General features: G+C 39.2%; 1 protein-coding gene across 4 annotated transcripts; it reads right to left on the bottom strand.

Annotated features, from left to right (window-relative positions):
- Nucleotides 1–6,745: 6,745 nt before the first annotated feature.
- Nucleotides 6,746–27,772, bottom strand: LOC101845986 (thymidine kinase 2, mitochondrial). Of its 4 annotated transcripts, none has more exons than XM_005092428.3 (11): nt 27,382–27,772; nt 26,702–27,024; nt 22,498–22,544; nt 19,819–19,893; nt 19,199–19,252; nt 17,319–17,408; nt 14,139–14,212; nt 11,120–11,208; nt 10,489–10,568; nt 10,094–10,171; nt 6,746–7,327 (listed from the first exon to the last, which is right to left on the bottom strand). In XM_005092428.3, exons 2-11 carry the CDS (start codon nt 26,829–26,831, stop codon nt 7,244–7,246), a joined length of 801 nt encoding a protein of 266 aa, XP_005092485.1. In that variant the 5' UTR covers nt 26,832–27,024; nt 27,382–27,772; the 3' UTR covers nt 6,746–7,243. The 4 variants fall into 4 exon arrangements, with proteins under 4 accessions (XP_005092485.1, XP_005092486.1, XP_005092487.1 ...); XM_005092429.3 differs by having other exon boundaries at nt 27,397–27,772; XM_005092430.2 differs by having other exon boundaries at nt 27,510–27,772.
- Between the last annotated feature and the right edge of the window lie 47 nt (nt 27,773–27,819).

Below are 27,819 nucleotides of genomic sequence, written 5' to 3'. Positions count from 1 at the left end.
GGGGGCTTCTCAGCTCACCACATGACCCCCTGTACCATATACACAGGGCAATTTGACTGCGACAAGGTACAGGGAGGAAATCCTGCGTCCCCTTGCTGTTCCTCTCCTGCAGCAGATTGGACCCCAGGCTGTACTGCAGGACGACAACGCCACACCACATCGCGCACGCATCGTGGGGGACTCCCTGCAGCAGCGAACTGTCGGCCACATGGACTGACCAGCTTGTAGTCCGGATTTGAACCCAATAGAGAACATTTGGGATCACATTGAACGATGGATAAGGGACAACCACCCTCCTGCACAAAACCTTCAACAACTCTTGGGCTGCCTCGTCCAGGATTGGCAGAACCCACCGAAACAAGTTCTCCGAAGGCATGTTCTGTCCATGCATCGACGCTGTGCCAAGTGTTTGGTCAAACGGGGTGGCTACACTCACTATTATTGACAATGTTCATGAAGAACTATGGCTGTTCAGACTTTTGAAATGCGACCAGTGTGACTTCAACTAATTTTACTTGAACTTCTCGTTGTTGAAATCAGATGAAATTGTACACACTTAGTTAATAAAGAGTCGAAAGCATCTTTTTGGAAAAAATGAATAAATTCGGTAAAACTGTTCTAATCTTCAGTTATCTTTGTTTGAATTTTTGTTCCTTGACTTTTGTGTGCGAGTTTATAACAGGCACAGAAATAACAGGGATTATTTAAATCCCCGTTTTTTCCTACTCTTTGTCTCTATTAAAAGTTATCGGCAATAACAGGGCCTCTGGAGCCCAATCGGTTATAATAACTTATAACAGGGACAAAGGCTCGTTAGCAATGTGTAAAAAGTAACTTACTTTTTTAGAAAGAGTGAAAGAGACGAGACACACACACACACAGAGAAAGAGAGAGAGAGAGAGAGAGAGAGAGAGAGAGAGTAACGAAGTGAGGGAGCAAGCCCATGCAAGCACACGCAGCGGGCGCAATGTGTGTAACTGTAACTGTACTGTAATGTACCCCTGTTCGCGGGTACTTGTGGCAAGGGAAGCTCCTACATGTTATGAATAAATTACAGCTGGATTAGTCTACAAATGCTTGCTCCCCTTGCATTTCTGATTTAACAGGGATCTGCTGATATAAAATAACAGGACTTTTTCTTTGGTCCCACCACCCCTGTTAAATATCAGGTTTCCACTGTAGATAGATAAAAAGAGGGATTCTGGTGATGTCCCGCTTCAGCGGGGCCGCTATAGTATTGTTCTACTGCATAGATCTTGTACATATACATCACTTTTGGAATGGTTCACGTAACGTGTATCTCCATTTCTCTCAAGCCTTCTACAACCGCCAGCCCCACCTCACTCATCACTTGACTAGCCAATCACAACGCGCACCGCTGACTCAGACTGCCAGTTTGCAGCCCGCCTACAGTCCCTCATTCCCAAGCTAGAGCTCGCTTGATCTCTCCCGCTGTATTCTGTATCAGAGTTCGGGACTTTTCTTGCCCGCTAATCAAAGCATAAGTAATTGAGTTTTATCATCCGGTGCCTGGCCGACTGGCGTGGGCGATCATGGACCTCCACTTCACTGTCTTGCGTTGCAGCAATGGTTTTTGTTGTTCTTGCTGCTCTCAGCCATGTTGTCATCTTGTCCAGTATCTTTTCCCTCTGTCTGCCTCTCTTTCCATCAAACTTGCCTGTTGTTACAATATTCTCCAATAGCGGCCTTTTTCATAGCAACACATGCGTTGTTTGCACGTGCACGTGTCTACTCTGGCGTGTGTCGGGTCAGATGGGCGGTTTCTACACGTGTGGCTGTAAGTGTAAGTGCGTGTCGGGGAGCACTAGCGGTCCGGGCGTTGAACGTCGCACAAACACGTCACATTCTTTTTCCCCCCTTTGCAACTGATCATTATTACAAATACAATGATAAGCTAGTCTTGACGTAGATCTACTAATGAATTGTGCGCTGGTCTATGGAATCAAAAGTTGCCTTATGCTAGGCTCTCTTCACAGCAACACAACTTTTTGGTACAAGGCATGACGGATCCCAATTCCACACAAGGCCTGCACCAACGCGCGCTTTGCAGAGAGCTCTAAAGTAGTTACAGTAGAATCCTGTTATAACGAGACGTAGGGGACCGGTGCGAAATGTTCGTACCAGGATTCTCGTTATAAGGAATCCAGTAATATACTTTCAATGGAAATAATAAAGCAGGCCTAATCTATCAGTTTGGAGTTTGGAGTAATATATTTCTTTTTGTTATCTACCCTGACGATGACATTGTTCAACATGACCTCTAGGTCTTACTTGATCAAAAATTGAATCAGGTTTCTTTCTCAAGCGCTAGCGATGTTGACAGCACGGTGTTGGCGATCAGAAAGAATGCCCTCTGGGCTAACTCGCCCGCTGTGTTGTCCCCCACCCCACCCGTGGTGTGTTTCGTCTGCTTGCGCACGTTACTACACATTCACTCCATCCATCACAGCATTGTGACCTTTCCATTAGTCTCCATTCCCGCATCGGAGAAATGAGGGCATGGGTAGTGGTAGGCCTAGATAATCGAGACTAGGCTGGCCTATCACATGATGTGCTCTGCTTGTCTGCGCTTACCACACCCTCCCCACTCATTCGCTCGGGCCATCATTGTTGGCAAACGTGGGCTCTCCTATTCTTTGTTTCGCTCAAGGAGTTGAGATGTAAGGTCCTAGGTTTTGCTAGATCACTAACAGGTTTCTCAACTGGCGAGGTTTATATCTATGTATAACTCATAACTGGCCTGTGCGCTGTGCACAGCAATATTCCGCTATAACCGACTACCGTGTTTGTCCGATTGCGCTATAGCAGTATTTTATTTACAAAGATAAAGAAGGGGGAAAAAAAACGGAAAAAAAAAAAAAAGAAAAGTGTCTTATAATAACAGACTTTTCGTTGTTTCAGGACTCGTTATAAGTGGACTCCACTGTATCAAAATGCTAAAAATTTGCTTCTAAGTTCAGTTTTTGTCATCTAGCGTTGCCTCCGAGTTCCACTGTAGGCCTACTTGCTTACAGGGAGGTAGGCCTACCACTGATTTTGATATATTGCATATTGGGGTTGGAGTTTTCTGCTTATCACCATTGTTTACATGGGAACAAAAAAGGGGATTCCGGTAAGGTCCTGCTGTAGTCATGTTCTGCTTCTACTGTATACATCATGTAGTAAAAATGGCTTGGGGTCTGAGAGGCCCCCTTTAGGTTTCAAGGGGATTGTCCTAGGAAACTATTCAGTCTTCCAAATTATCCAAATAACTTCATAGACTGTACAAATTCATGCTTTAAATCAATACAGACTAAAGTCACTAAAGAGGGAGTCTGAAGAATCTGAGAGGAAAATAACACCTAACCAAAAGTTTTGTCAAAAATTGAAAAAATCCCTGGAAATATACCGGTTGGGGTCTGCAAGAGTGCAAGGTCCCCATCCAGAAGACGGGTTACACATGTAGAATGTCACAATTTCTAAAACAAAACAAGAAAAAAACACCCCACACAAATAAGTAATAGTAAGTTTATTTACAAAAATTACAGCATAAAAACAATTGTGAAACAAAACATTTCCCCCCAGTGTTTAGGTGTCATTCGTCTGTGTGTGCTTCACTACAACTAGCAGAGATTAACTTTTTACAGTATTTACAGTACCACAGTATGCCAAGAGCTGGGTGAGGTACATGATGTAATATGTAGTCACTACGACCTTTTGTGTCATGCAGTATGCATAATATAGCTTTACCAGGGCAGAAGAAATAGAGGTAGATTATCCATGCACTTAAGTACCCCACCCCGTCTCCCTTGACATGCTTTATTAAAAGGAGACAATACATTTGGAATCAAGGAAAGAGTAATGGGGACATTTTATATTTATATGGACAGAAATCTTATATAATCTTGGCCGCCTTTCAGCCTGCTCTTCGAGGATTTTTTTTAACCCCCAAGAGATCTCTGTAAAATGTGCAAAGTGCGTGGGAGACCGAGATTTTTTGTCCCTATTCAAAAGACTAGTTGCTCCAATTTTTTAAGGGGTGTGGTTTCGATGCTGACTATCAGGGCCAACCCTTGCAGACTGGGAGAGATATGACAACCAAGCAAGAAGACCAAAGGAAGGAATTGGCACCATAAAAATAATCTACATACCGGTACATTATTACAAAAACAAAACAATCCAATCAGAAAGGTTAGGAGGAAGAAAGTCAGATTAGTCAGAAGAGAGGAAAGACACAGATTCAACGGTATGCACTGCCTGGGTGAGCCTGCTCCTAAAGGGTAAATTAACTAAAAGAGAGGGAAGAAAAAAAAAAAAAATCCATGTTATTTGAAAGAAACATTGCACTGAATCACAAAAAAGTAGGAAAAGCAACAATTGAAATGCACTGCTGTGACTGTGACAAAAAACAATCAAACACGCAGCCCTAATCCTCCATTCCACCTGAAACCATAAAAAGAGCAACTAATGTTGCCTATTAAAACAAACAAGATGCAAATGCAATTTTTTAAAGACACATGCATGCCATCATAAGGGTCTTGAATACAGTAGAAAGACTGATGGAAATAAAAGGTAGAGGCAGGCCAAAAGCTACTGGAAGTAAGATACTAGAACATATCTGAGGATGATGAGATGGAATGTAGGACTACGTGGAAAGCCATGTTATGTCAATGTCTGCTGACTTAGATCTGGCACTTGAGAGAAAAAAATAAGCATAGGACTTAATTAATTCAAGGGAAACTGTAAAGTAGGCATAATCTATGAGTTTGGTGTTCTCTTTATTTTCTTTTGCTATCTCCCCTGATGACGATTTTGTTTCAACATGAACCCTAGGTCTTACTTCGATAAAAAAATCTAATCAGGTTTCTTTCTCTAGCGCTAGATCTAACGATGTTGGCGATCAGAAAGAAAGGGCTCTGGGCTAACTCACCCGCTGTGCCCCCCCCCCCCCGTCACAAAATGTGGTGCATTCCGTCAGCTTGTGCACATCACACATTCATTCCATCCATCACATTGCTGTGACCTCTCCATCCCCGCATCGGAGAAGTGAGAGGCATGGTAAGCCTTGATAATCTAAACTAGGCTTACGCTGGCCTATCACGTGATGCGTTCTGCTTGTCTGTGCATGCCACACCCCCCCCCCCCCTACTCAGTCACTCCCGCCTTCATTGTTGACACACGGGCTCTCCCATTCTTTGTTTCGCTAGATCACCAACTAGTTTCTTAACTGGCGAGGTTTTACACTATGTCTAATTAATTGGCCCATACACTGCGCACAGCAGCAGCAATATTCCGCTATAGCAGTATTTTATTTACAAAGGTAAAGAAGAGAAAAAAACCCAGGGTTTTAGAATAGTGTCTTTATAACACTTCTCGCTAGTTCCGGACTCGTTATAAGTGGACTCCACTGTATATTACAATTGACACTGAAAATTCATGACGGGTAGTTACATGAGACTCGTTGCCAAAGAAGAGTACAATAAGACCAATTTAAATGTCACGAGATCTATTCCCTGAGCATGTTTTGGTTGACAATTTATCTTTACAACACAAACATATTTTTTCTTTCAAATCTCAATTTTCGAGATGAAAAGTCAAATTGTCAACATCTTTTGCCGTATGTTCATGGAGTTTGTTTTCACAACAATATGTGATCATGTAGTCAACCCAAAAGTTAATTATATTTCATAACACAGAATTCTTTATATATGATAGTTATAGGCCTACATGACATGTAAAGGGCAAAATTTTGACTTTATAATAATTAATTTGCAGGTTTTCTCATCTGGCAAAGAGTAGGTACCTAACAAAAACCTGCCATCTCAGGTTTTTCATTTACACAAGGGCAGTGTCAACAAATCTGGAAATCATCATTCAACATACAAAATACTAGAACATATAACAAAAAACAACAATAACAGAAATGTCAAGTTGAAAAAATTCACGAGGTACTAGTTCCTGCGGATGTTTTGTTGCGTAGTCTCTCTAACATTTTTTCCAACTCATGGCTTCTTAGCATCTAATACAGCATTAAAAATCTTACTTGATTACAGGCGGATGATGAAATAGGTGTCCTGTCATTCAAAAGGAAATCATGTACACATGTTCTGAATGTTCAATGGACCAAGACTCAAACGTTGAAAGCATAAATAAGACAATTCCTTGAAACAATCCAGCCCATAAAATTTTAGCCCAACTTGCACGAAATATATACAGTAGTCTCCGCCTAAACGCACGGTACTCGGGAGGGCTCCTTAGCATGTGTTTATACGGAGCGTGCGTTTACATGAACCTTAGCAAAGGGAGGAAGGGACGCAGTCATCCCCTTGCCTTGATTTTCAAGTGACCTCCCTTTGGGGAGGGGGGATCACTTTGGGCCGATAGTGTGACGACACGTGACTGTTTTGTGAAGGACTGCGGATAAGAATACAAAGGCGTTGAACGGGTGTGTGTGTGTGTGGGCCAGAAAGACAGACTCAGTTTAATGAATACACCATAACATGTCGGGAACAGGTAGCCTAAAAGGAAATTGTTGGTGATAGTCACAGAGACGACGGCCCAGCCACGTGGCTTTCCAAGCGACCACCTCCTGCCGTAAATTCATGAAAGAGCATTCCCGCGTGTTGCGCATCATAGGCCTAGGTCTAACTAAACATTACATGCAGTCACTCAAACACCAGTCAGAAACTTTCTCTCAAAAGATGCATTTCCAGTGACCAATCAAACTACATTTCAGTCCCCCAACCCCCCAACATTTCACCGACCAGTCCTAGACCTATGTGTCCAGAAAGTTGGGTGTGAAAACGCTGTCCATCACTCGCTTTGTTCGGCGTGAGGGTCAGTCTCATCAAATATCCAGTTTTCTATGCTTGTCTTATATTATAGCAAGCTGTGCAGATTGTAGTTTGTAGCGAAAATTTCACTTTGTTAAGCTTTACCTGTCGGGGTGTTTCGCAGATCGGAGCGTGTGTTTAGAGGGAGTGACCGTGCGTTGGTACGGCTAAATTATATAGTCAAAAACCCGTCAGATGACGAAAGCATGAGTTTGAGCGGAGACTACTGTAGACTATAGATGACATTTTTGTAAAATGAACTGAGCCCTCTTAAGGACAAAACCAGAACTGGAATACAAAGATTTAGTAATGAATGCTGCCCTTTTGAGTCTTACATCTATTGCAATAATTTAATATTAAATGTACAAGTCCAAAACTATACTAATACTATCTCCCAAAACACATCTGAGTTAAGAGTATCCGCATAAAATTTCATTTCTGCGCAGGTCGTAAGTCTCTTTCATCCTGTCAAGATCATAATTGGCATCCAGTATCTGAAATATAGAGTTAAGCTTTATGTAAAGTAAATAAATATACTGACTATCAACAATCAGCACAGCACAAGAGAAGAAAATATTGACATGACCAATACAAACCATTCTTAACCCTTTCGTTGCCAGGGGCTATACATTCCTACTGTCACTGATTTTCGGCCGAGCTCGTTACCCATGACAGAAGCCTAATGTTTCAGTGTTAACCCTTCCAGCCCCAGCCATTTTTGTGCAGTCCCTAACCCCAGTCCCAGCCAATACAGCAGTATTTCAGAAAAAGATGCATGTATTCTAAAAAGTGATGTAGTATCTCTGTAATGAGGTTTAGATAAAAATATATGATATGATATAATTTTTAAAAAAGTAAATGAACACCTCTCTGGCTTCAACAGCACAAACTCTGCTTCGACTATCAAGGCACCCCGGAAATAGCGGGTCACAAGAGTGTGACAAACATACAAAAGAAGTAGAGGAAAATGATGATAGTAAGGATTAGGAAAGAAAAAGCAGCAGTTCCCTGTTGTAGTTCAGGCACAGTTATGAGTATGACATTGTTGAATCAGCCCATTTACAATTTACTGAGCACTAGAACGAGAAATGTCCCCCCTTTGGGAATGGCCTAAAGACATTTCAGTCAGTGGCACCGCCCCGGGGTGATCCTGACTTTTAGATTTCATAGATTGGCAGGTCTGATTTTCTTTGTGCATTACAGTTGAAAATGATCCCTTTTGGTTTGTCAATTTTATTTTATTTTTTATTGGCTCAACCACCACCACCCTTCCCCCCTCCAAATGGACACAACTCTAATGGTAGTCAATATTACTCATTTATTTTCTTGCTGTTACAAAGAAACCTTAAGTTAATTTAAAAATTGTTAGCATTCAATCATAGTAATGGTCACTCTGTGTGTGTCTGTGTGAATGTGCGTGCGCGTGAGTTAAATGTTTACATGCAAAAATTCTTTCTATAAAATAAGGAGATAATTGACTTTTACCCTCTAAGTTTCTAAAACAAGGGTTTAAATACCCCTTAAGACAGAAAACCAAAGGGTGAAGAAATCTCTTAAGTTGGTCTGAAAAGGGGAGCCCTGTTATGTAGGTATTATCATAATTTTCTTTTAGGATACTTATGAATATCATGTTTTGAAAAATAAGACTAATCGGCCACCACTTGCTGTGTGGTTGGATTGTTATTGTTTGGTGGGAATCACGCCGACCTACATTGTCCCCTTCTTATAGTGAATTAATTGCGATCTATACAAATGTATTGCTTCGTGGTGGTATTTTTGCTGTCTTTTCAACTAAGAACACCTTATTTATTCTAAATGCATCGAAATCTAAGCATCTCTGGTCGACAAAGTGAAAGAATAAAGCCGCGAAGAGTGGAACTGGGAGTTCTATTTATAGTAACATGACATCACACACTACTAAACACTTGGAAGGGGGTTACCGGGTGTTAGTGTTACCGATGGAAATGTTCGTAGATCTATTGTTTGGCATTTAATTCGGTAACAAAAAAGGCTAGATCTACGTTCTTGATTGGTGGATATTCAATTATTGAATCAACCAGCCTTCTTAGACTTAGTTATTTAGACTTAGATGTCACCTGATAGGCTAATTGGAGACCCCCCCCCCCCCCCTCTTTCTTCCATCCACTTACTGGACACACGATGATACATTGTATTTCCCCAGCCACTGGTTTCTTTCTCAGCTAAAATGATAAATAAATTTAGAACTAGATCTATATTATACAAGTTGAACCACGGTAGAACAGTATGTTGATTTAATTCCAATTTTTAAACCCCCTGAGCAGGAATCTTTATTTTCTGAATCAATATTGATGACTTTTTCACATTATTGTCCATATCTGAAATGTTTGGAAGGTTTTTTTCTTTCTATAAACTAATTCACTGTACAGAGCCTGAAAAGAGCTTTAATTTGATATATAATGCAACCTTGTAGCACAATTTGTTGATTTTATATGAATTTTTTCCAGTGGGCAGACATTATAATTTTCACTCAATAATGGCAGGTTTTTGGGCATTAGGGCCCTATTATGGAGTGCTATAAGAGGTTTAAGTAAACAATTTTCATTTGGCCCAGTAGAGCTTGCATTGAGCTTTAATTTGATGTATGATTTAGCCCTATAGCTTAATTTGTTCACTTGTGATGCTTTTTGCCCGAGGATGTACCAGAGTTCCCCCTATTTTTTTTTCCAAGAGGCGTTTTTTGCACTGAAGCCCACTTCAGAGGAGTCCAGAAAAGTTACTTATGGTCAGAGAGGTCTGAAAAAAATTCAGCTAAGTCTATGCATGTATTTGTAATGATTGTGTGATTTTCACTAATGAGGAGGCAGTTTTGACTAATTTGGAAGAGGTTAAAATAGGGTTCTGAGCTCTTAATGACAAATTTTGGATTTTTTTTTTCAATTTTTGAAGGCCTATATCTTGGAAACCAGTCATTCTAACATGTTTTGATTTAGAGATATCAATATTTGTGTTGACAGCTCTGGGAAAAACAAAGTTTTCATTGATTTGATCAAGCACTTTGCATTTTAGAACACCTCAAACAAGGGTGAAAGTCGCAGTTGAAAAGGTTTCGTTAAAAAACAACAACTTTGAAATACCATATCTCGATTGTTTATTGATGGATTTTGATAATTCTTTTTTTTAATGTTCTTGTTTCATAGAGTAGGTTTAAACGTCAATATTCTTCAAAAATATTTTCGCTTGTGGTACCTACTTTAATATGGCAGCAAAGATTTACTCACCAAAACTGGGGCTGGAACAGGGTATATATGATCTATGAGCCAAGAATCATGAAGATTGTGCAGAGATTCCAGAAAACTCTGATACAAGGAAACAAAAAATATATATGACAACAAAACAGAAATATTTTGATTGTGATTCAAGGGGAACCTAAAATGTTATAACACTACACTATAAAGAAGAAGTGAAGGAGGGCAAGCAAGCAGCTTTGACATCAAATTACAAATTGCCAAACATGTACTGAATGAACACCAGGACTCTAGCCTCATACAAAGGGAAATTCACCTGAGGGGGGGAAAAAGAAGAATAATTACCACTACCAAGGAAAAAGGTAGCCATACTTAAACACTGTATTCCTTCAACTATTAGTAAGAAAGAAAACACAGAGAAGACATACCAGAGGAACTGTTGCTTCTTCTGCACGAGATCGCTGTTTAAGACGCTGGTAGCAAGTTTCTGGGTCAGCCCTCAGATACACTAAAAATAAAATACAAAACCAAATAACTCATCTCCATTGATAATAACCAACACCTCCTCCCCCCAATTAGTATTTTTTTAAATACTGAGACAAAAATTTCCAAACTGGAAACATGACATTTGAATTTAGAGCCCATCTGGGCCTGCATAGCTTTCAAGAACTTTTTAAATGGCAAGCAAAAAGAAAAGTGGAATTAATAAAATGAAATAAAAAGCACTTACAGTCGCATCAACTGTAACAACCGCCTTTTCAAGACAACACATGGTATTCACATCCCCCCCCCCCCCCCAAAAAAAACTTTTAATATTACCTCCATTCATCTAAGACAATTGACTAAAACTAAAATAGTCTATTTTAAAAATAGAATATTTTAGTCAATTGTCTTTAGGAAAATTGGAAACCAAAAAATGTGAAGATGCAAAAATTCTACATTTAAATATGAACTCAGGAATAACAAAGTACTATTATATAGAATACAACCGTACGGTATGTTATGAAGCCATTGTCCTTTTCTATTTTGTTGAATAACTCTAGTGGGAGAAACACTCACCAATTAAATCAACATCAGCTCTGCCTGATTTGACTAGGTAATCAAACCACTGGCTCAACACAGTGTACTCAAATGGAGTAATTGTTTTGCTGAAAATGAAAAAAAAAAGTTTGTGTGGTGCAAAAATGAACCAATAAAAGGCATACAGTAGTCTCCACCCAAGACACCGGTGCTTGGGAGCAAGTAAAATGTGAAAGAATCTACAGAGACCCATGATAAGGCCCACACCTGGTAAAATAGTCTCTCTTCACTCTAACATGAACCGACGGGTGGGTTTATGACATGGCCATGAGGCATGCCATTTTCACTTATTATTCAAGATCCTGAGTCTCAAGATCAACGCTTATCTAGTAGCCCCCCTCTTTGACCTGTCAAAAATTTAAAGCTTCCCAGATAAGCTCGCCTCAATAGCTTTCCATCTCTGATTCTGACAGAGTTCCCCTGCCTTTGTCGTTATGCTACATTACGTTGTGACCCCACCAATTAAAATTCAGCCTGTCTCAAATTCGTGAGTAGAGACAACTGCAATGATCAAGGAAGAGTTCAGTTCGATGTGATCTCGCTTGAAGTGAACTTGTAGGCCCTACTCACCCAACGTGTGATTTAAGTTTAGGTGGCGGAGAGCTCAGATGCGAGTGTGATGTTTGGGGAAAACGCGTTGGTCAGTTCACACTTCAGTGTGATCCCATCAGGGGCAAACATTGTACCGTTTCATCGATTTATACAACGCTTATGTGATCATACCCATGAGAGTGGCTGATTTTGATGTGATGGGCACTTTAGTGGTCACAACTTTTCCATCTTGGTTGATTAGCTTAGCCTGCCCGGGTTTTTATTCTGTAAATTATGATTTGAAATGTGGGATCTTAGCCGAAAGTAGACCTTCTGAGTGAATCAGAGCGGGATCTTAGAGGTGACTTTTGCAGAGTAAAAATTCTGGTTTCTTAAATACAGCGGGATCTTGGGCAGAGACTACCGTACTAGTGATTTTTCTCTTCAAAACATGAACATTGCAAACAAAGCAACCAATTTTTTTAATCTTTCCTACTGGGGAAAATTACCCTGGGACAGCACACCCAGACAAAACATTCAAATTTTTTACTTACGCTCAAATGGATGTTTTTTTTTAGCAGTAAACACTTCCAACTGATCTTTTCTACACTATTGTGAATAGTTCAAACATTTATATAAGAGTAAATTATAAAAGACAAGATAGGCAAAAATAGAACGAACTGAGAATTTTGAAAACAAGGCTACTGAATGGTTTTGAAGGTGATTACATTTAGCAGCAAGAAGATGGTAAGTGTCATGACATGGTAGAATCAGGCCCTCGTCATTCTTTGGCCTATGGAAATAGGTATCATCATAAATTTTTTTCATTTGTCTTGCTTCTGATCAGGAATACTACACATCTATCTTGAATAGAAGCCAAGATATTTGTGACTGAAAGAGGTGCCAGAGACAAAATAAAATTAGCAAGAAAATGACCACCCAAGTTCGGTGACTCCGAAAACGAGTATTCTAGAAAACTGCAAATTTACTTTTTTGGTGTGCCTTTCATCATTTTTAAAATTAAAATCCACACACAAATTTATTTTTAAATGAACATGAAAGGTTTTACATTCTGTAATATAAATGTATGTATGTATAGTATGGGGTTTTACGGTGCTCGCAACTGCATAAGGTCATACGACCGCTCGAAACACAAGTTAGTTTTATTCACAGCAGTTCACTGTACAGCTGGGGTCAGGTCAATAGTAAGATTTTTAAATGTTAAAATATTAAAATTTTGTATATATATTTTCAATCTAAAACAACTTTCCTAAATAACAAACATTTTTAACAATTTTATTTCACTTTATAATTTCCCATAAAGGCCAATGGCCTTCATAAAATCTAAAATTCTGTGGGAACGACAGAAAAATATCTTGCAATTTTTTGCATTTAAAGCCTAGGTCTTGAGAATGCCCCAAGTCGGAATGCCAAACCAAATTACTTCCACTATACATGTACTTGAAACAACACGGGCTTGCAAAGATCCAACAAAACAACTAAATTCAACATAGACATTTCAGAAAATAGTTCTTCGAGTTTCTGCTGACAAAAAGTTTAACGAATGCTTCCCACAGAATAATATTTTACAAAAAATCCGGCACAATAGAAGGAAAAACAAAAAAAATCGGGATACACGGGATCAAAATTGGGAAAATTGAGATACTTGAAATTTGGGGCGCAAAACCTGGATATCCCGAATACATCGGGATGAGTGGCAGGTTAGGAAAATAAACTAATTCATTATTCTTCAGAGCCATCCCAGTCGTTCAATGGTGGACAATTCATGTTTACTAGATCTAGTGTGTTAAAGAAGGATGGGGGTAATCTCACGGCAGGGGTAAACTCAAGGCACGACACCGGCAAATATAATGCGAGCGACCAGAATCTGGGCGGAGTTTCTGTGCTCAAGCAAGCCGGTGTCTCCCAGAACTGCGCGCAGCTCAGATAAGTAGATTCTAGGTCGACTGCTTCTGACACAGACAAAAGGTGACTGCGATGTCATGTGTGTGGGTGTGTTGTTAAATCATTGACTCCGCTTCGGGGTAGAGAAGGGGGGAAGGTTTTGACTCAACTTCCTTTTATGTCCATATAACAACATTTCCATGTGAATTTTACTGAAAAACATTGATTAAAGGCACACAATATGTCATTTTTCAGTTTTCAAAGATTCTTTAGCAATCGGAGCTACCAAACTTTGGGGGTAATTTTCTCACTAATTTCACCACTGAAACCAGGCGACCTCACTTACTTCAAACGCAGATATCTTGAGTTCTATTCAAGAAAAAACGGATATTAATTGCATTGGAAGCAAGGCAAAAAAATCAGCTTTCAGATGATACCTATAACTCCACATGGCCAAAAATTGACGAGCACCTGATTCCACGACGTGAAACAATTTATAAAGTAAAAGGTAAACCACATCACAAAATTCTAAAAATAACATGTTTAATTTTATGAAGCTTACTCAAGGTAGTTATTTTGCACAAAGCAATAACGGGTACTGTACAAGGAACGTTCCAACAATTTCACAGGGCAAGTCTGAAAAGATAGAAAGGGAAAGAAATTAGATCTAATATTAGCACGTAAGTAACAGTGCTGTCATGATAACAAATAAAGCATGTAAGTAAAAAGTACTCGATGAAGGGAAAATTTACATTCATTCCGTTCTCACTAGAAACAACTGTGTGTTTGTGCAATAGAGGTAAACAAAACCTGTAAATATTTCACAAAGCATGTAACTGCTTTGTTGTCTATTACGAATATAAAATAAGAAAAATTCACCCCTGGCATTTCAACTTCAAATAAAATCGAAATCAGGGGTAATACAATCATATTTTCGTAATACTGAACATAAATCATAATGATTCCGTCAAATTTGTAATGGTAGGCAGCTCTGCTATTGGAGAGGAAGCTCGGGATCTATGACCAAAAATAAAGCAAAGTATATTGTTTTTCTTTTACACACTTCCCATGAGACAGAGACAGTCAGAGCTGACGCGTTGACTCGGAACGCTTGTTCAGTCTCAGTACTTGATAGTTGTTAAAATCGTAATTGCCTGTTCTACCTAGATCTTGCCTCTATGGACAAAACCATCTCTTCATTTGTCATATCATAATATATACTATAGTTTGATGAGAAGCGCGAGCTGTGTAACGTAAAACAAAGCGAGGTGTGCTGCCTTTCTTACACACATCTTGTGGATTGAGCATTAGTTGTCTCAGAACTGTCAAGTTATTTACATCGTTATGGCATAGTGATTAGATTCGACACAATAGGGATTCGACATTGTGACACGACTTTCCTCACTTCACCGACGTGGGAATGGGTACCCGACTGTAGAACACGCAAGATCATCTCAGTCCGTTATGGTTTGAGCGCGTGCAATACGTAGCTTGCACTGTCACGACTATACTTCCCGAAAAGCGAAGATTATTTCTGAGCGTTCTGTTCTAGGACATGCTGAGGTAATAGTTATAAAGCACATAAGGAAGGCTGTAGAGCATATATTAGCAAAGCCAATGAAAATTTAATTCTTAGCTCTACCCCTTTTTTATTTAGTACCCAAGAAAGAGTTTTGAATTCTAAGAATTATGCCTTTTAATTTAAAAAATCAATTCATAAATAAAAAAGTTATAAAGGTCGGCAAAATATGGATGACCCACATATATAGGAAAATACTCCTAAAAGTAAACCATGCAGTAGCAGAAGCTGTAAGAAAATCGATATCTCAGTAATTAATTGGAGTGTTACAGAGAAACTTGGCAACCCAATGTATTTTTGGGTGGAGAAATCACTTCTGCAGTCAGATTTACTAAGCATTTCGTAGTTATTTTGTTATAATTAAAATTTTGGTGTACATATTTCGATTTTGCGAAAAAGGGGAGTCAGGATAAGAGCACTTTATTTATAGCATTGTATCACAACATGGGATTTTTAAGAATATGTAGACAGTGTGATGTAATAATGGCAAAGCTTTCTTTGACCATGCCAACCGTAAAATATGATTTAATTCAATCTAGCATGCCGTTCAATTAAAACCCCCTTTTTCCCGTTGAGATGCGAACAGCCAGAGGTGAGATCGGAATACCCCCATTGCGATGTTACAGGGTAGCACAGAGAAAAACATCGGGAAGCACGCGCCCGCCATTGCCCTATTTCAAGTGATCAATGAACGGGCTCAGAATAGTCAAGCGGGGATTTGTAGGTCACACATTTGCATAGGGAGTGAGGGGAAAATGGCCAGTCTCCGTGCCAAGCTGCTTTGAACAGGGGGGTAGTGGTACAGTTATGATAAATTCTGCACATCTACTTGACACAGAAGGTTCAAATTTGAACGCAGTACAGTAGAACTCGGATTCAACGAGAACTCTTGATTCATTGAGATGAGATAGATTCCCCGTTTTTTTCCTTTTTATCAATGAAAATAACCCGGATTCAACGAGCCCTTAAATCAGAGAGCTTGGATTCAACGAGATCGCTTCCAGGGTGAACAGCCCCCGCAGACGTGGCGTCGCTCATTTTTATCCCAGAACGAACTTTATCTATTCCCGGAAACCACCCCTTGCAACTGCATCGTGAACCATTATTCACGTAGCTGTTTGCATGCAACCAATCAGCGTCCTTTTTTCGTACCACCACATGCGTTGTTGCCTCGAGCACGAGTCTACTCTGGCGTGTGTCGGGGTCGGAGGGGGCGCAATAGCGGTCCGGGCGTTGAACGTCGCAGATACAAACGCGTTGGTCTTTCCCCCCATCGGCAACATCATTATTACAATGATAAGCTAGTCTTGACGTAGATCTACGTAATGAATTGTGCGCTGGTCTATGGAATCAAGCGTTGCCGTTATGCTAGGTTCTTCACAGCAACACAACTTTTGTTAAACAATCAAGATGACACAGGAGTGCATTTGAACGAATCGGCCTTTTTTTTTTTTAAACACAGCTCATAATATGCAGGCATTTCAGGCACTACTTGTTACTTCTCTTTATACATAACTTGCTCAGTGCCTGTAATTATCTACACAAAACCTCGAGTTTGCTATAACGAACACTCGGATTCAACGAGATTTTAGGTCAGGCCCGGCGACCTCGTTGAATCCGAGTTCTACTGTACAGAGGAAAGATGGATCTCTTACCATTTGGTGTCGAATATCAAACTCCTTATAGTTTTCAGTGTACCCGATACGAAAGTGTAGGTTAATCGATGAGTACGAACTTTGACTTCCACATATCATTAGTTTGCCCTATTTTCTGATTGGTTGCCAAGTTTCATTCACATTGGTCAAGAAATAGCGCAGAACGAGCTTGAAGTCACCATCGCTCCGACCGACCTAATCCAAAAATTCACCCGCAAACGGGGACCAAATTTTCGCTGTACGCGGAAGCCAGATTGGCACTGCTACATATATGCACCATATAAATGCAATTATTATTATGGCTTGTTTTAAGCAGGTCTTGTCAATGGATTAATTTATCTCTTAATTTCTCTTTCTATTGACAAGTTTTACCTATTTGTCTCTTATAATCTCTTCTAATAAAACCACACAATAATTAACGACCTGAAATTTCTAGTTTGGTCAATTTAATCTGAAAACAACATGTAACAAACTACAACAGCAACCCTTCTCTTTCAAAAGAACTTACATGAGGTTTCATGTGCTGTTGTATCCTTGTCAACATAGCATACATGTTAAACGAAAAACTCCATCTCTCGGAGTCCTCATAAAGCAGACCCTGTGTGGATAAAATGACGGTGCAAAATACGAATGTAGTATTAATGAGGGTAATCACTGTTTACGAATGCAAATTTTTTATTTAATTAAACCTGTCAATGGAACGATTACTTAATCCTGTAGACCTAAGCATCTTGACCCATCTGTACATAAAAAAACACACAGCACCATGCCAGGATGTAAATTGTAAATCTACCAGCCAATCTAATGGGGCTTGGGCGTTTGGAAAGAAATACAGTTCATATTTTTAACTTTTGAAACATAGATAGCTCACTTTGTAGGACGAGGCACAAACTACATCCTAAAAATAGTCTACTATTGTACCATTATTATATCAATTGCAAGACAATAAGGTCATTGGTCATATATGTAAGTGTCTTGGACTTAATTATAACAAGAGAGTAGAGTAATATACAGTTAAACACAAAAAAGGAGGAAAGATAAGGGAGACAGAAGGAGCAAACCACACCGGAGCGCCCATCAACCACCCACTATCAATCTTGCATGATCTTCGATAAAGAAAACTCAATCATATTATCATCATCCAGTGCCAGATCTGCGACAGACATCGGCGATCATGGTTTTCCATTCATTCCTGTACTCGGATGCTCTCAAAAAAGCTACGTTTCCCTGATCTTTCCCTATTACCCATTTGTTCAGGTTCCCTAAGTATGTTGTTCTGGGCCTACCCCTGCCTCGCTTGCCCTCAATTTTGCCAGTGAGAGCCAGATGTTCAAGACTCTTATGTCTATTCAGGTGTCCCAAAAACTGCATTTGTCGTTTCCTGATTGTTTTTAACATTGAGCGTCCCACGTGGGCTTCATCAAACACTACCTCATTTGATTTCTTTTCTTTCCACGATACTCTTAGCATTCTCCTAAGAAACCACATTTCTATTGCTTCTATTTTATTTTCACTGTCTTTAGTGATTGTCCAGCATTCCCAGCCATATATAGAAGGGCTGACCAAACATAGCATTTCAGGACTTTCATTTTGGTGTTCATTGAGATGTTTCTATTTTTCAGGATTTGGGCTCATTTTTATTGAAACTAGCCTTAGCCATTGCAGTTCTCCTTTTTATTTCTGTGGAACATTTGGCATCAGATGTTATCATAAATCCTAGATATTTAAACTGTTGGACTTGTTTGATCTTTTCACCTTTGCTAGTGAGATTACAACAAGGATTTGTTGCTTTTTTTATATTACCATGCATTCTGTTTCCTTTACATTCACTTTCTGTTGCAACAGTATCTAGAAGCAATTGAAGGTCCTTTTCGGAGCCTGTTATTAAAACTGTGTCATCTGCTTACCTAATGTTATTAATATTTTCTCCATTTACTTTGAGGCCTGGACATTCTTCTATGTTTCTAAGGATTGTTTCACTGTACATGTTAAGGAGGTCTGCTGACCTAACACATCCTTGCCTCACTCCTCGCCTAATCTTCATATATTAACTGTATTCTCCATTAATTCGAACAGCAGCTTTTAGGCCCCAGTACAAATTTTTGATAATTCTTAGATCTTTTCCATCTATGTCTAGCTTTTCCAGTATTTTAAATAGCTCATCATCATGTCTAACTTTAAAATACTGGAAAAGCTAGACATAGATGGAAAAGATCTAAGAATTATCAGAAATTTGTACTGGGACCAAAAGGCTGCTGTATAATACACGGATAAATTCTACTCATATCAAGAGCAAAAGATTCAATGTCCAATAAGTCCATAAAATAAGTACAGTATTGTAAACATCTAATCCTTCATATAAAAAAAGAAAAGCCATCATCTTCATACCAATGCATTGTGTCCTTTCAAATTCCTCCACTTGTCCAATGGTTCACAAAAAATCTGTTTCAAGGGAGAAAAAAGAAGCACAAAATAAAGGCTAAAAGATCATTCCGAAAAGACAACATTAGAATTTTTTTTAATGAAAAAGAAGAAGAAAAAAAAAAAGGCTTTACATCTTACTTCAGTTTCACCCCTCTTGTAAGCAGAAAAGAAAGATCTCATTCTCACAATTCTTTACCACCCCCCCCCCCCCTCCCAACAACTAGCCAATCAGAAATCTATAGTGCAAAGACACACTCTGAATACATTTGGCACTTACAAGATTACTCCAATACACTTCCACAACTTCCATCCTTGCAGCCTTATATGGGAAACTTAACCTTCAGTTAACTGGGAAAGTCAAAAGATCACTGCAAACATTCCCAGCTAGAAGAGAACCTGATGACATAATGCACTTATAGGATACACCATATTTTCACATTTTAGAGAACAAATTTTATTCGTAAGCAGATTTACAGACTTCCCTGAAACGCTGAGTCTTCTTTAGGGCTCAGACCTCCCCCATCCAGAGTCATTCCTTGTCTTAAAACTTTATCACTCAGAACACTTTTACTCCATGATCTTACCTCAGTATATGATAAATCTTCAAAATGTTGAAGAAGTGTCGACTTCCCACTGCCGATGTTTCCTTCCACAGCAATCTTAAAGAGAAAGTAAAAATCCCTTTTTCACTGCATATGGGAACAGGAGGGAGGGAGGGGGAGAGAGAGAGAGAGAGAGAGAGAGAGAGAGAGAGAGAGAGAGAGAGAGAGAGAGAGAGAGAGAGAGAGAGAGAGAGAGAAAGAGAGAGTTTAGTTTAGTTTTAGTAGAGTTTTTACGGCACTGGCAACTGCATATGGTCATATAAGTGTCAAGGGGTGGATGTCAATAGAGAAGTCCATACATGGAATCACGCTTACTCAGATCACCTCTCTAACTTCAACAAAACAGAGTCTGCTCCGACTAACAAAGCATTCAGGAAGTAGCGGGTCACATGAGTGTGACAAACATACAAAAAAAGTAGAGGAAAATGACGATAGTAAGGATAAGGAAAGAAAAAGCAACAGTTCTCCATTGCAGCACTGTGCATTTAATGGAGGTATTTTTAATTTTAAATAAATTTTTTTCTTAATTATCATTAATACTGCCCTTAATCGTGTTACCGATAAAATTGGACGGTAACATAAATGATGATACTATAAGGGGAGGATGTGCGTGAGATACGAGAAATGGTGGGTGGGTGGGGCGCAATTACAGCGAATTATAGGCGATTGCTAGATTGAGAACCATAGATATGGGGTACATGGAAGCGGAACCAATAAATTGGAAAAAAAAGAATATTAATCTGCAGACAGGAGAAAAAAAGAGAGGCTAAAACAGCACCTGGACATGGATGGCTGGTGCCTCTATAAATAAATCATTGATGGTCAAGGTTCAGGCACAGTTATGAGCATGACACATGAATCAGTCCATTTACAATTCTACTGTGCATAAGAAAATGTTATCCCACCTTTTGGGAATGGCCTAAAGACACTTCAGTCAGTACAGTCCATGCCGGCTTAAAGCACGTTTCGGACTCAAGCACGCTAAACGGCTCTTACCAAATTTTTGCTATATAAATTCCACGCCTTTAAGCATGGTAACTTTGGCTTCAAGCACGCTTCATTTACAAGACAGTCAATATTTTCATGATGACCCACCGAAGTTCGAACAGAGTCTACACCGCAGCAGTGGAGTGTGTCAAGAGAAACACAAAGAACGCAAGTGATGGACTCTCCTCACACTCACAGGCGGAAAGGAAGGCAGATGAACACAGCCGCGCGCGCGGACATAGGATTTAGCCTTGGCCTAGGGCAAAGCTACACACGACCAAAAAACAAATATTTAAAAAAATACAAAGAGAGTCGGGGAGACGAGAAAGGGAGGCTGGCTGCGATTCCACCTTTGACCATCGCTATCCATTAATCCTGATTGTGTATCACGCGCGAGGTGGGATGCAGGCGGTGGTATGAGTGGCACAGCGGGCAGTGGTACGCACAGGCCTAGTGTGCTGTTTCGTGACTGGCCGTCTAAATTAAGTTTTCATTTCCTATTCGACCACAAAACAAAAACAAACAAGCGAACCATGGCGGGTGTCTAAATAACAAGTGCACACTTTTGCGGGACCGCTATAGGCCTACTTACAAACAAAGGGAAATAGCACGGGAAATTTTCTAAATGAAAATCTCTGGATTATGCCTACTTCGCACTCAAGCACGCTTAAGCTTTCTCCCGACGACCGTGCTTAAAGCCGGCATGGACTGTAGCACCGCCCCAGGGGGTGGGTGGGTTAGAGAGAGAGAGAGAGAGAGAGAGAGAGAGAGAGAGAGAGAAAGAGAGAGAGGGGGGGAGAGGGAGGGAGGGAGAGAGAGAAAGAAAGAGAGAGGGGGGGGGGGGGGAAGAAGGGAGGACTGAGACAGACCACTCAAACAAAAAGAGGGTGCGACGCAGGTAATTTTTCCCTCATACAAATATCATTCTTGGCCTAATTGTTATCACGTCTGATAGATTACAGTGTACCATGATATAAAGGCCCACAGCCTGCCGATTAATAAACCATAGGTCTACTAAGAAAATAATTACTACGTACAAGAATTGAAAATGTGATAACATCAAGAAGACCATTATCTTTCCATGAACAAACATCCTATTAAAGTTTTTTTTAAAATTTCGTTAGAGTTTTACAGCGCTCACAACTGCATAAGATCATATGAGCATCAGGACACACCAAATATTTTCAGTTGGCAGGAAATTTTGAATCAGAATTTCGCCCGCATGGCGGCCGAAGCCTACTCTTATCGAATTTGGACTACCAAGGGATCTTTAATGTGCGCAACTTGCACACGGAACCTCCAAGATTTTACTCCCTTTCCCCAGAAGGCTAGGTGTTGTAGATCTTACCTACCATAAGATCAGAGTTGTGACTGAAAGACAGCAGTAAGGAACCAAGGAGTAGCAGTAAAAAGAGTCAGGCCCAGAGGAGGGGGACGAAAGCAGATGACAGAACATTGTTAGAGAGCAGGAAATAAGGATGTGAAATAAAATTTTAGAGAAAAAAATTTGCAGTCGCTATCCGGATTCGAATCCGAGACCTACTGAATGAGAGGTGAACACCTTAGCCTTAACATCTAGGCCACAAGAGCCCCCAAAGTTATTCTTCCAACCCATACACAGATTATAGAATTAAAAAGCTGAGAGGGAAAAAATAATTAATCTTAAAAACTCACCGTGAAAGTAGATTTGTCAAAAGACAAGGGCAGCTGCTGCTTCAAATCTGTCAAAGAAAAAAAAAGTGGTTTTTTTTGTGCACACACTGAAAATCGAAGTAACAGTCGAACCTGCCATGATGGCCACCTCTATAAGACCGGCCAATTTCCAACATATGAATATCAATTTGAAACCCAAAGGGTGAACATAGACAGAAATGACAAACATAAACAATGGGTGTACATAGAAAGAAATGACAAACATTTAGATCTAAAGAAAAATAGATTAGTTAGATACATGTGTGTGGGTCTTTTCTTTTTTTTTTAAAAACTAACTATAGATTCTATCTCGATCTCAATAAAACGGAATAGCGGATCAGGATCAAAATACCGGAAATAAGGCATCCCTGGTTGAGTGGTCACAGTTTACCCAGTCCGTAACAAAGTAACAATGGACGTCAATAAGAACTTGTGACAGAAGCGTCCCCCGTTCTCAGAGTGGTGGTGACCCATGTGTTTGTTTTACTATAGCGCTCAGTCTGCCTTGCCTGACACATTTTGTTTTATGTCACCCTAGCACAAGAGCACAAACAAATTTTTCTAAAACCAAAAAAAAACCAACCCCCAGCTAAAGCAAAAACAACTATAACAACAACAACATGGCGACCTCAGAAAGGAAGGGTTTGTTTTCTTCATCGTGAGTGATCAGTCCTGCCTAAGACGGCCACATTTCTCCTTGACAATGAGTGGCCGTCTTACACAGGTTCGACTGTAGATCTATATATTCTATATTGCACATGACAATAAGCCTCTCCCCCCCCCCCCCCCCGCGAAAAACCCCCAAACAAACCCCGATTGGTTCAAAGCACTGAAATTACTACACAATTAGCTGAATTAAGCTAAGTGTGACCTAGATCTAGTTCAATAATTGAAAACAACAAAATGTTTCAAAAACTAGTACCGGTACAGTCGAACCTGCCTTAATGTAATCTCCCCCCCCCCCCCCCCCGGGTATATTCCTCTTTAATTACCTGCAAAAAGTGGAAACCTGTCCCGACGCGGAAACGGAAAGAAAAATCCACTCCCTTCCAAGGGTTTCACCTGTCTAAGACGGAAAATGCTTTGCCAGATCAGCCCTGATTTGAAACAAAACTCGCAAGTTTGGTTCCGCCGGCTCTAAACTTAAGGCCATGGCCATGCCGCTGGGCGAGGAAGGGGAGTAGGGGTGCAGTTTGGGGGTAGATGTTACCCAGTGATGTGAGTCCTGAGCGATGCAGATGGTCAGGGTGATGGTGTAGGTGAGCATTTGCCAAAAGGTGGGATACCTGGGTGTGACAAATGAGGTCCAAAATCAACTTTATGTAATAATTCTTTAATCACCCATATTATATAGCCTAATGATTGCTCTTTCAGGCTCAGTAACTGCCAAAGCTGTATATGCAATGGTTTTGGTGTAATTCTGACTTGAATGACGGAAATAGCAAAAAGTTCGTTCTTAACAATGATGACACAAATTTATGAATACTCAAAGTTCCTTTCTTCAGCTAGGCTGAGGTTATATTTTGAGACATAGCAAATAACTTCCAAAAATACATAGAATTGACAGTTTATAAAATTCTTTATTAATTTTTGATAAAATTACTTTTTTTTATGTCATAATAGTTATGAACGAACAATAAGTGACCAAAATACTATCAATTATGTCAAGTTTCAATGGCTAGAATTGTCTAAAATAACACTCTGGTTTAATTATAGTCAAGTGATAAATGAAAGACCATTTAACAGCTATTTTTAAACGCAAACTGGTCATAGGGCATGTTATGCATAAATTTAAAGTTCGTTCATAACCATTATGACACACTGTTTCGTTCATAACTATTATGACAAATTTTACTTTGGGCCCCTAAAATTTACTTATATTGTTCTGTCTTTCACATAAAATGGTTTTCATTTATGAGACTTTCCTTAAAATATGACAGCTTCCTCTATGTAGGGAGAACTCAAAGTTTATTCACTGAAAAACCCTTAGAATACCTTTAAAATGGTTCGTTCATAACAATTATGACAAACTTCAATTTTGACCTAAAAATGTTTACATTTTGATCTGTCATTCATTTTTAAAAACTTTTATTAAATGAAACTATCCTCATAATATGTATCTCTGTACATGTTTTTAAAGTTTATTAACACTGAAAAGCCCTCAAAATATATAAAATGGACTATAAATAGTTCGTTCATAACCATTACTACAAAAGTATAATACTAATTAAAATCCACACCCATACACTTATGATAAAAATCAAAATATCAAAATGTATGCAAGGTCTATTCTGTCCTTTAGTTGAGTTAAAATTAAAAATACATCCCAAAACAACTGTAAATTACATGGAATAAGGTTTCGTTCATAACCGTTATGACACACTGTTTCGTTCATAACTATTATGACAAATTTTACTTTGGGCCCAAAAATTTAACTTATTGTTCTGTCATTCACATAAAATTGTTTTAATTTATGAGACTCTCCTCAAAATAAGGTTATATGTAGGAAGAATTCAAAGTTTAATCACTGAAAAAGCCTTAGAATACCTTTAATGGTTCGTTCATAACTATTATGACAAACTTCAGTTTTGACCTAAAAATTAATATTTTGAACTTTCATTTACTTAAAATTTTTATATTAAATGAAAGTTTCCTCATAATATGTATCTGTGCACATGTTTTTAATGTTTATCAACTCTGGAAAACCCTCAGAGTACAATATGTAGTTCGTTCATAACCATTACTACAAAACAAAAATACTGATTAAAATACATACCCATACACTTATGATAAAAATCAAAATATCAGAAAGTAAGCAAGGTCTAATACATCCTCAAGTTGGGTTAAAATTAAAAATACATCCCAAAACAACTGTAAATTACATGGAATAAGGTTTCATTCATAACCATTATGACACACTGTCATGTTCATAACATGGTCATGATGACAATCCATTATGACAAGCATATTTTTGCCTCTTGTTCGCTTCTCTTTTGAGTCATCAGCACGATACTCTTCCATGTTCATTCCACCATGTAAAGGGATGTTGTGAAACAGTGGGAAGTCCCTCACATATTTTGCAGAAATATCATAAAGTGTTTGTTCATAATATCATTATGACAAACCTGGATTATCTCAATCAAAGTCATATTTAAGCAAAACCATGAGACGGAGCGGAAAATTACCCTTCTGATGGATCAATGTCAAACCTATGTTTAATACCGGTCATTCCCCGGGATGATATGTGTAACGGTTTGGGTTTTCTAGACCTTGGAAAGTCTGATAATGTAATTATGACACGAGTTATGAACGAACTTATAAATTTTACTCAGCAATAACATCATTAATATAAAAAAATAAAACCCTTTTAATGGACACACGCTGTTATGATGGTGTATACTAATTATTTTCAATGTTTGAAAGCACTACTGTTTGATAGTTTAAGATCTGTATTTAACATACAATTACGTGTGCACTCAGGGTGAGTAAAAAATGCCCTATTTTTAGTATTATTATCTTTCTATGAAGAGATATAAGATGCACACATCAATCTACTTGCTCATGCAGCTTTACCAACTTATTTCCCTGCCATATGCATAAAGTTTTCAGAAGAAAACATATTTTTCCATGAGTAGTGGTTGATTTAAAAAGTCCTCATGCAAACACCCCCACCTTTTGGCAAAAGCTCAGGTGTGAAAACTCACGACTGGCCGTGAGAGTGCTCGAGTAACGAGCCACTATGGAAACTTCCCTGGGTAGTCAGAAGTCAGAGGTGTGAAATTAAGATTGACCAATGCCTGCCGCCCTGATCGTGCGTTCAGCCGAGAAAAGAGTTCCTCGAATTGTCGTTACATGATGGCAGTGAGGGGTGGCACTGGTTGACTGTGCTTGCTACACCTGTGGGTGGGGCTAATGAGCTAATGGTTGAAGCAAAGGAGATGTTCAAACGTTCTAGATCTAGATCTAGATCTAGATCCAGGCTCAAATCAGGGGGGTGGGAACTACCGAAAAAGCGCCCCCCAAAAAAGGTGGGGAGAAAAAGACGAACGAATGCTTGTCTTAGATCTATTCTATACCCCTACCCCTACCCCTCAATTCTGCTGTCTCATACTCTAGATAGACTATAGATCTAGAATCTATCTCTAGATCAGGTTTCATTTGAGTTTAAATTAACTAAAACAGTTACCATCCAGGTTGAATCCCTTCATGGTTGAATAAAACAAGTCTTGCTTTGAAGAACCACGAGATCTGTTAAAATGTCTGCAGAGAAGAAAAGCCGCCGAACTGAAGGTGCTGGCCCAGAAGAAAGATCGCATTTCTTGCGCCAAATTGAATTCTCCGCCAAAGTAGGCCTAGGCCTAGGCGTGACCCTTTCGGGGTCACGGGCTAAACAAGATGATGAATCGATACCACGAAACAATTCATTTATTATCCAAAAACAATGTCAGAAGGAAAGGCAAGGCCGAGGAAAAGCTTCCATTTTACCAAGCCCATATTTCAGCAGATCGACTAGAAAATAGATCTTGTCCCATAACGGATATTGTTTACAGGAGCTCACAATTCTCACATGAAAATTAATTATCACCACCACTCATCACTTGACTAATACTAGAATATCTAGGCCTACCGTCTTTTTGGGTTGAACTGACTAAATCTAGATCTATAATCTAGATCTAATCTAGATCTATATATCTAGATCTAGAATCTAGATCTATCTAGATCTAGATCTAGATATAGAAGTTTAACTCTAGGCCTGGAATCTAGTCTAGATCTAACTCTAGTCTAATTATAATAATATAAAAGTAAAGGCAAGTAAAAGCTTAGCTACGCAGTTTTTCAATGTTTGACTAAAGTAAGCTACATAACTCGACACCATAAGACCTAAACTCCTCCACTTCAAGTAAAATTATTGTTTTGGACGGCAGAAAGACACGACCACAACAAAAACTGAAATATGACGCGGTTTTAAAATTTCGAATGACAAGGGTCCACACAGCAGACAGCAAAAACGTCAAACGAGACTCTTTCGTTATTCGTTAGGCTAGGCCCAGCCAGGCCTAGGTTCTTCTTTTTAGTTTGGCTTCAAAGTACATGTATGTAGGCTAAGTGGTTCCTCAAAAATCTGGAATGGGCCTATATGGAAGGATAAATTATGTTCAACAAGTATAATTTTTTAAAGTGAAAATTGAACCTCCCAAAAATATATAGCATTTTTCTAGATCTAGTCATAAAACTGTAAAATACCATAACTTGATAGCGTTGGTGGATCTCAAATAAATCAAATGAATTCCTGTTTTGGTTCTC

The sequence above is a fragment of the Aplysia californica genome, unplaced genomic scaffold (genome assembly GCF_000002075.1).
Source record: "Aplysia californica isolate F4 #8 unplaced genomic scaffold, AplCal3.0 scaffold00046, whole genome shotgun sequence".
NCBI classification, from domain to species: Eukaryota; Metazoa; Mollusca; class Gastropoda; order Aplysiida; family Aplysiidae; genus Aplysia; species Aplysia californica.
Note: the sequence above shows the minus strand (reverse complement) of the source record. Positions and strands in the feature narration are given on the sequence as shown.

Excerpts from the sequence above, each read along its gene's own strand:
- LOC101845986 (XM_005092428.3), bottom strand. The coding sequence starts at position 26,831 with ATGCGATCTTTCTTCTGGGCCAGCACCTTCAGTTCGGCGGCTTTTCTT. Across the intron at positions 11,209-14,138 it reads GTGCAAAATAACTACCTTGA|CAAAACAATTACTCCATTTG; the intron begins GTAAGCTTCATA and ends TTTCATTTTCAG. Across the intron at positions 7,328-10,093 it reads CTGTTCCAGCCCCAGTTTTG|ATACTGGATGCCAATTATGA; the intron begins GTGAGTAAATCT and ends TCTATATTTCAG.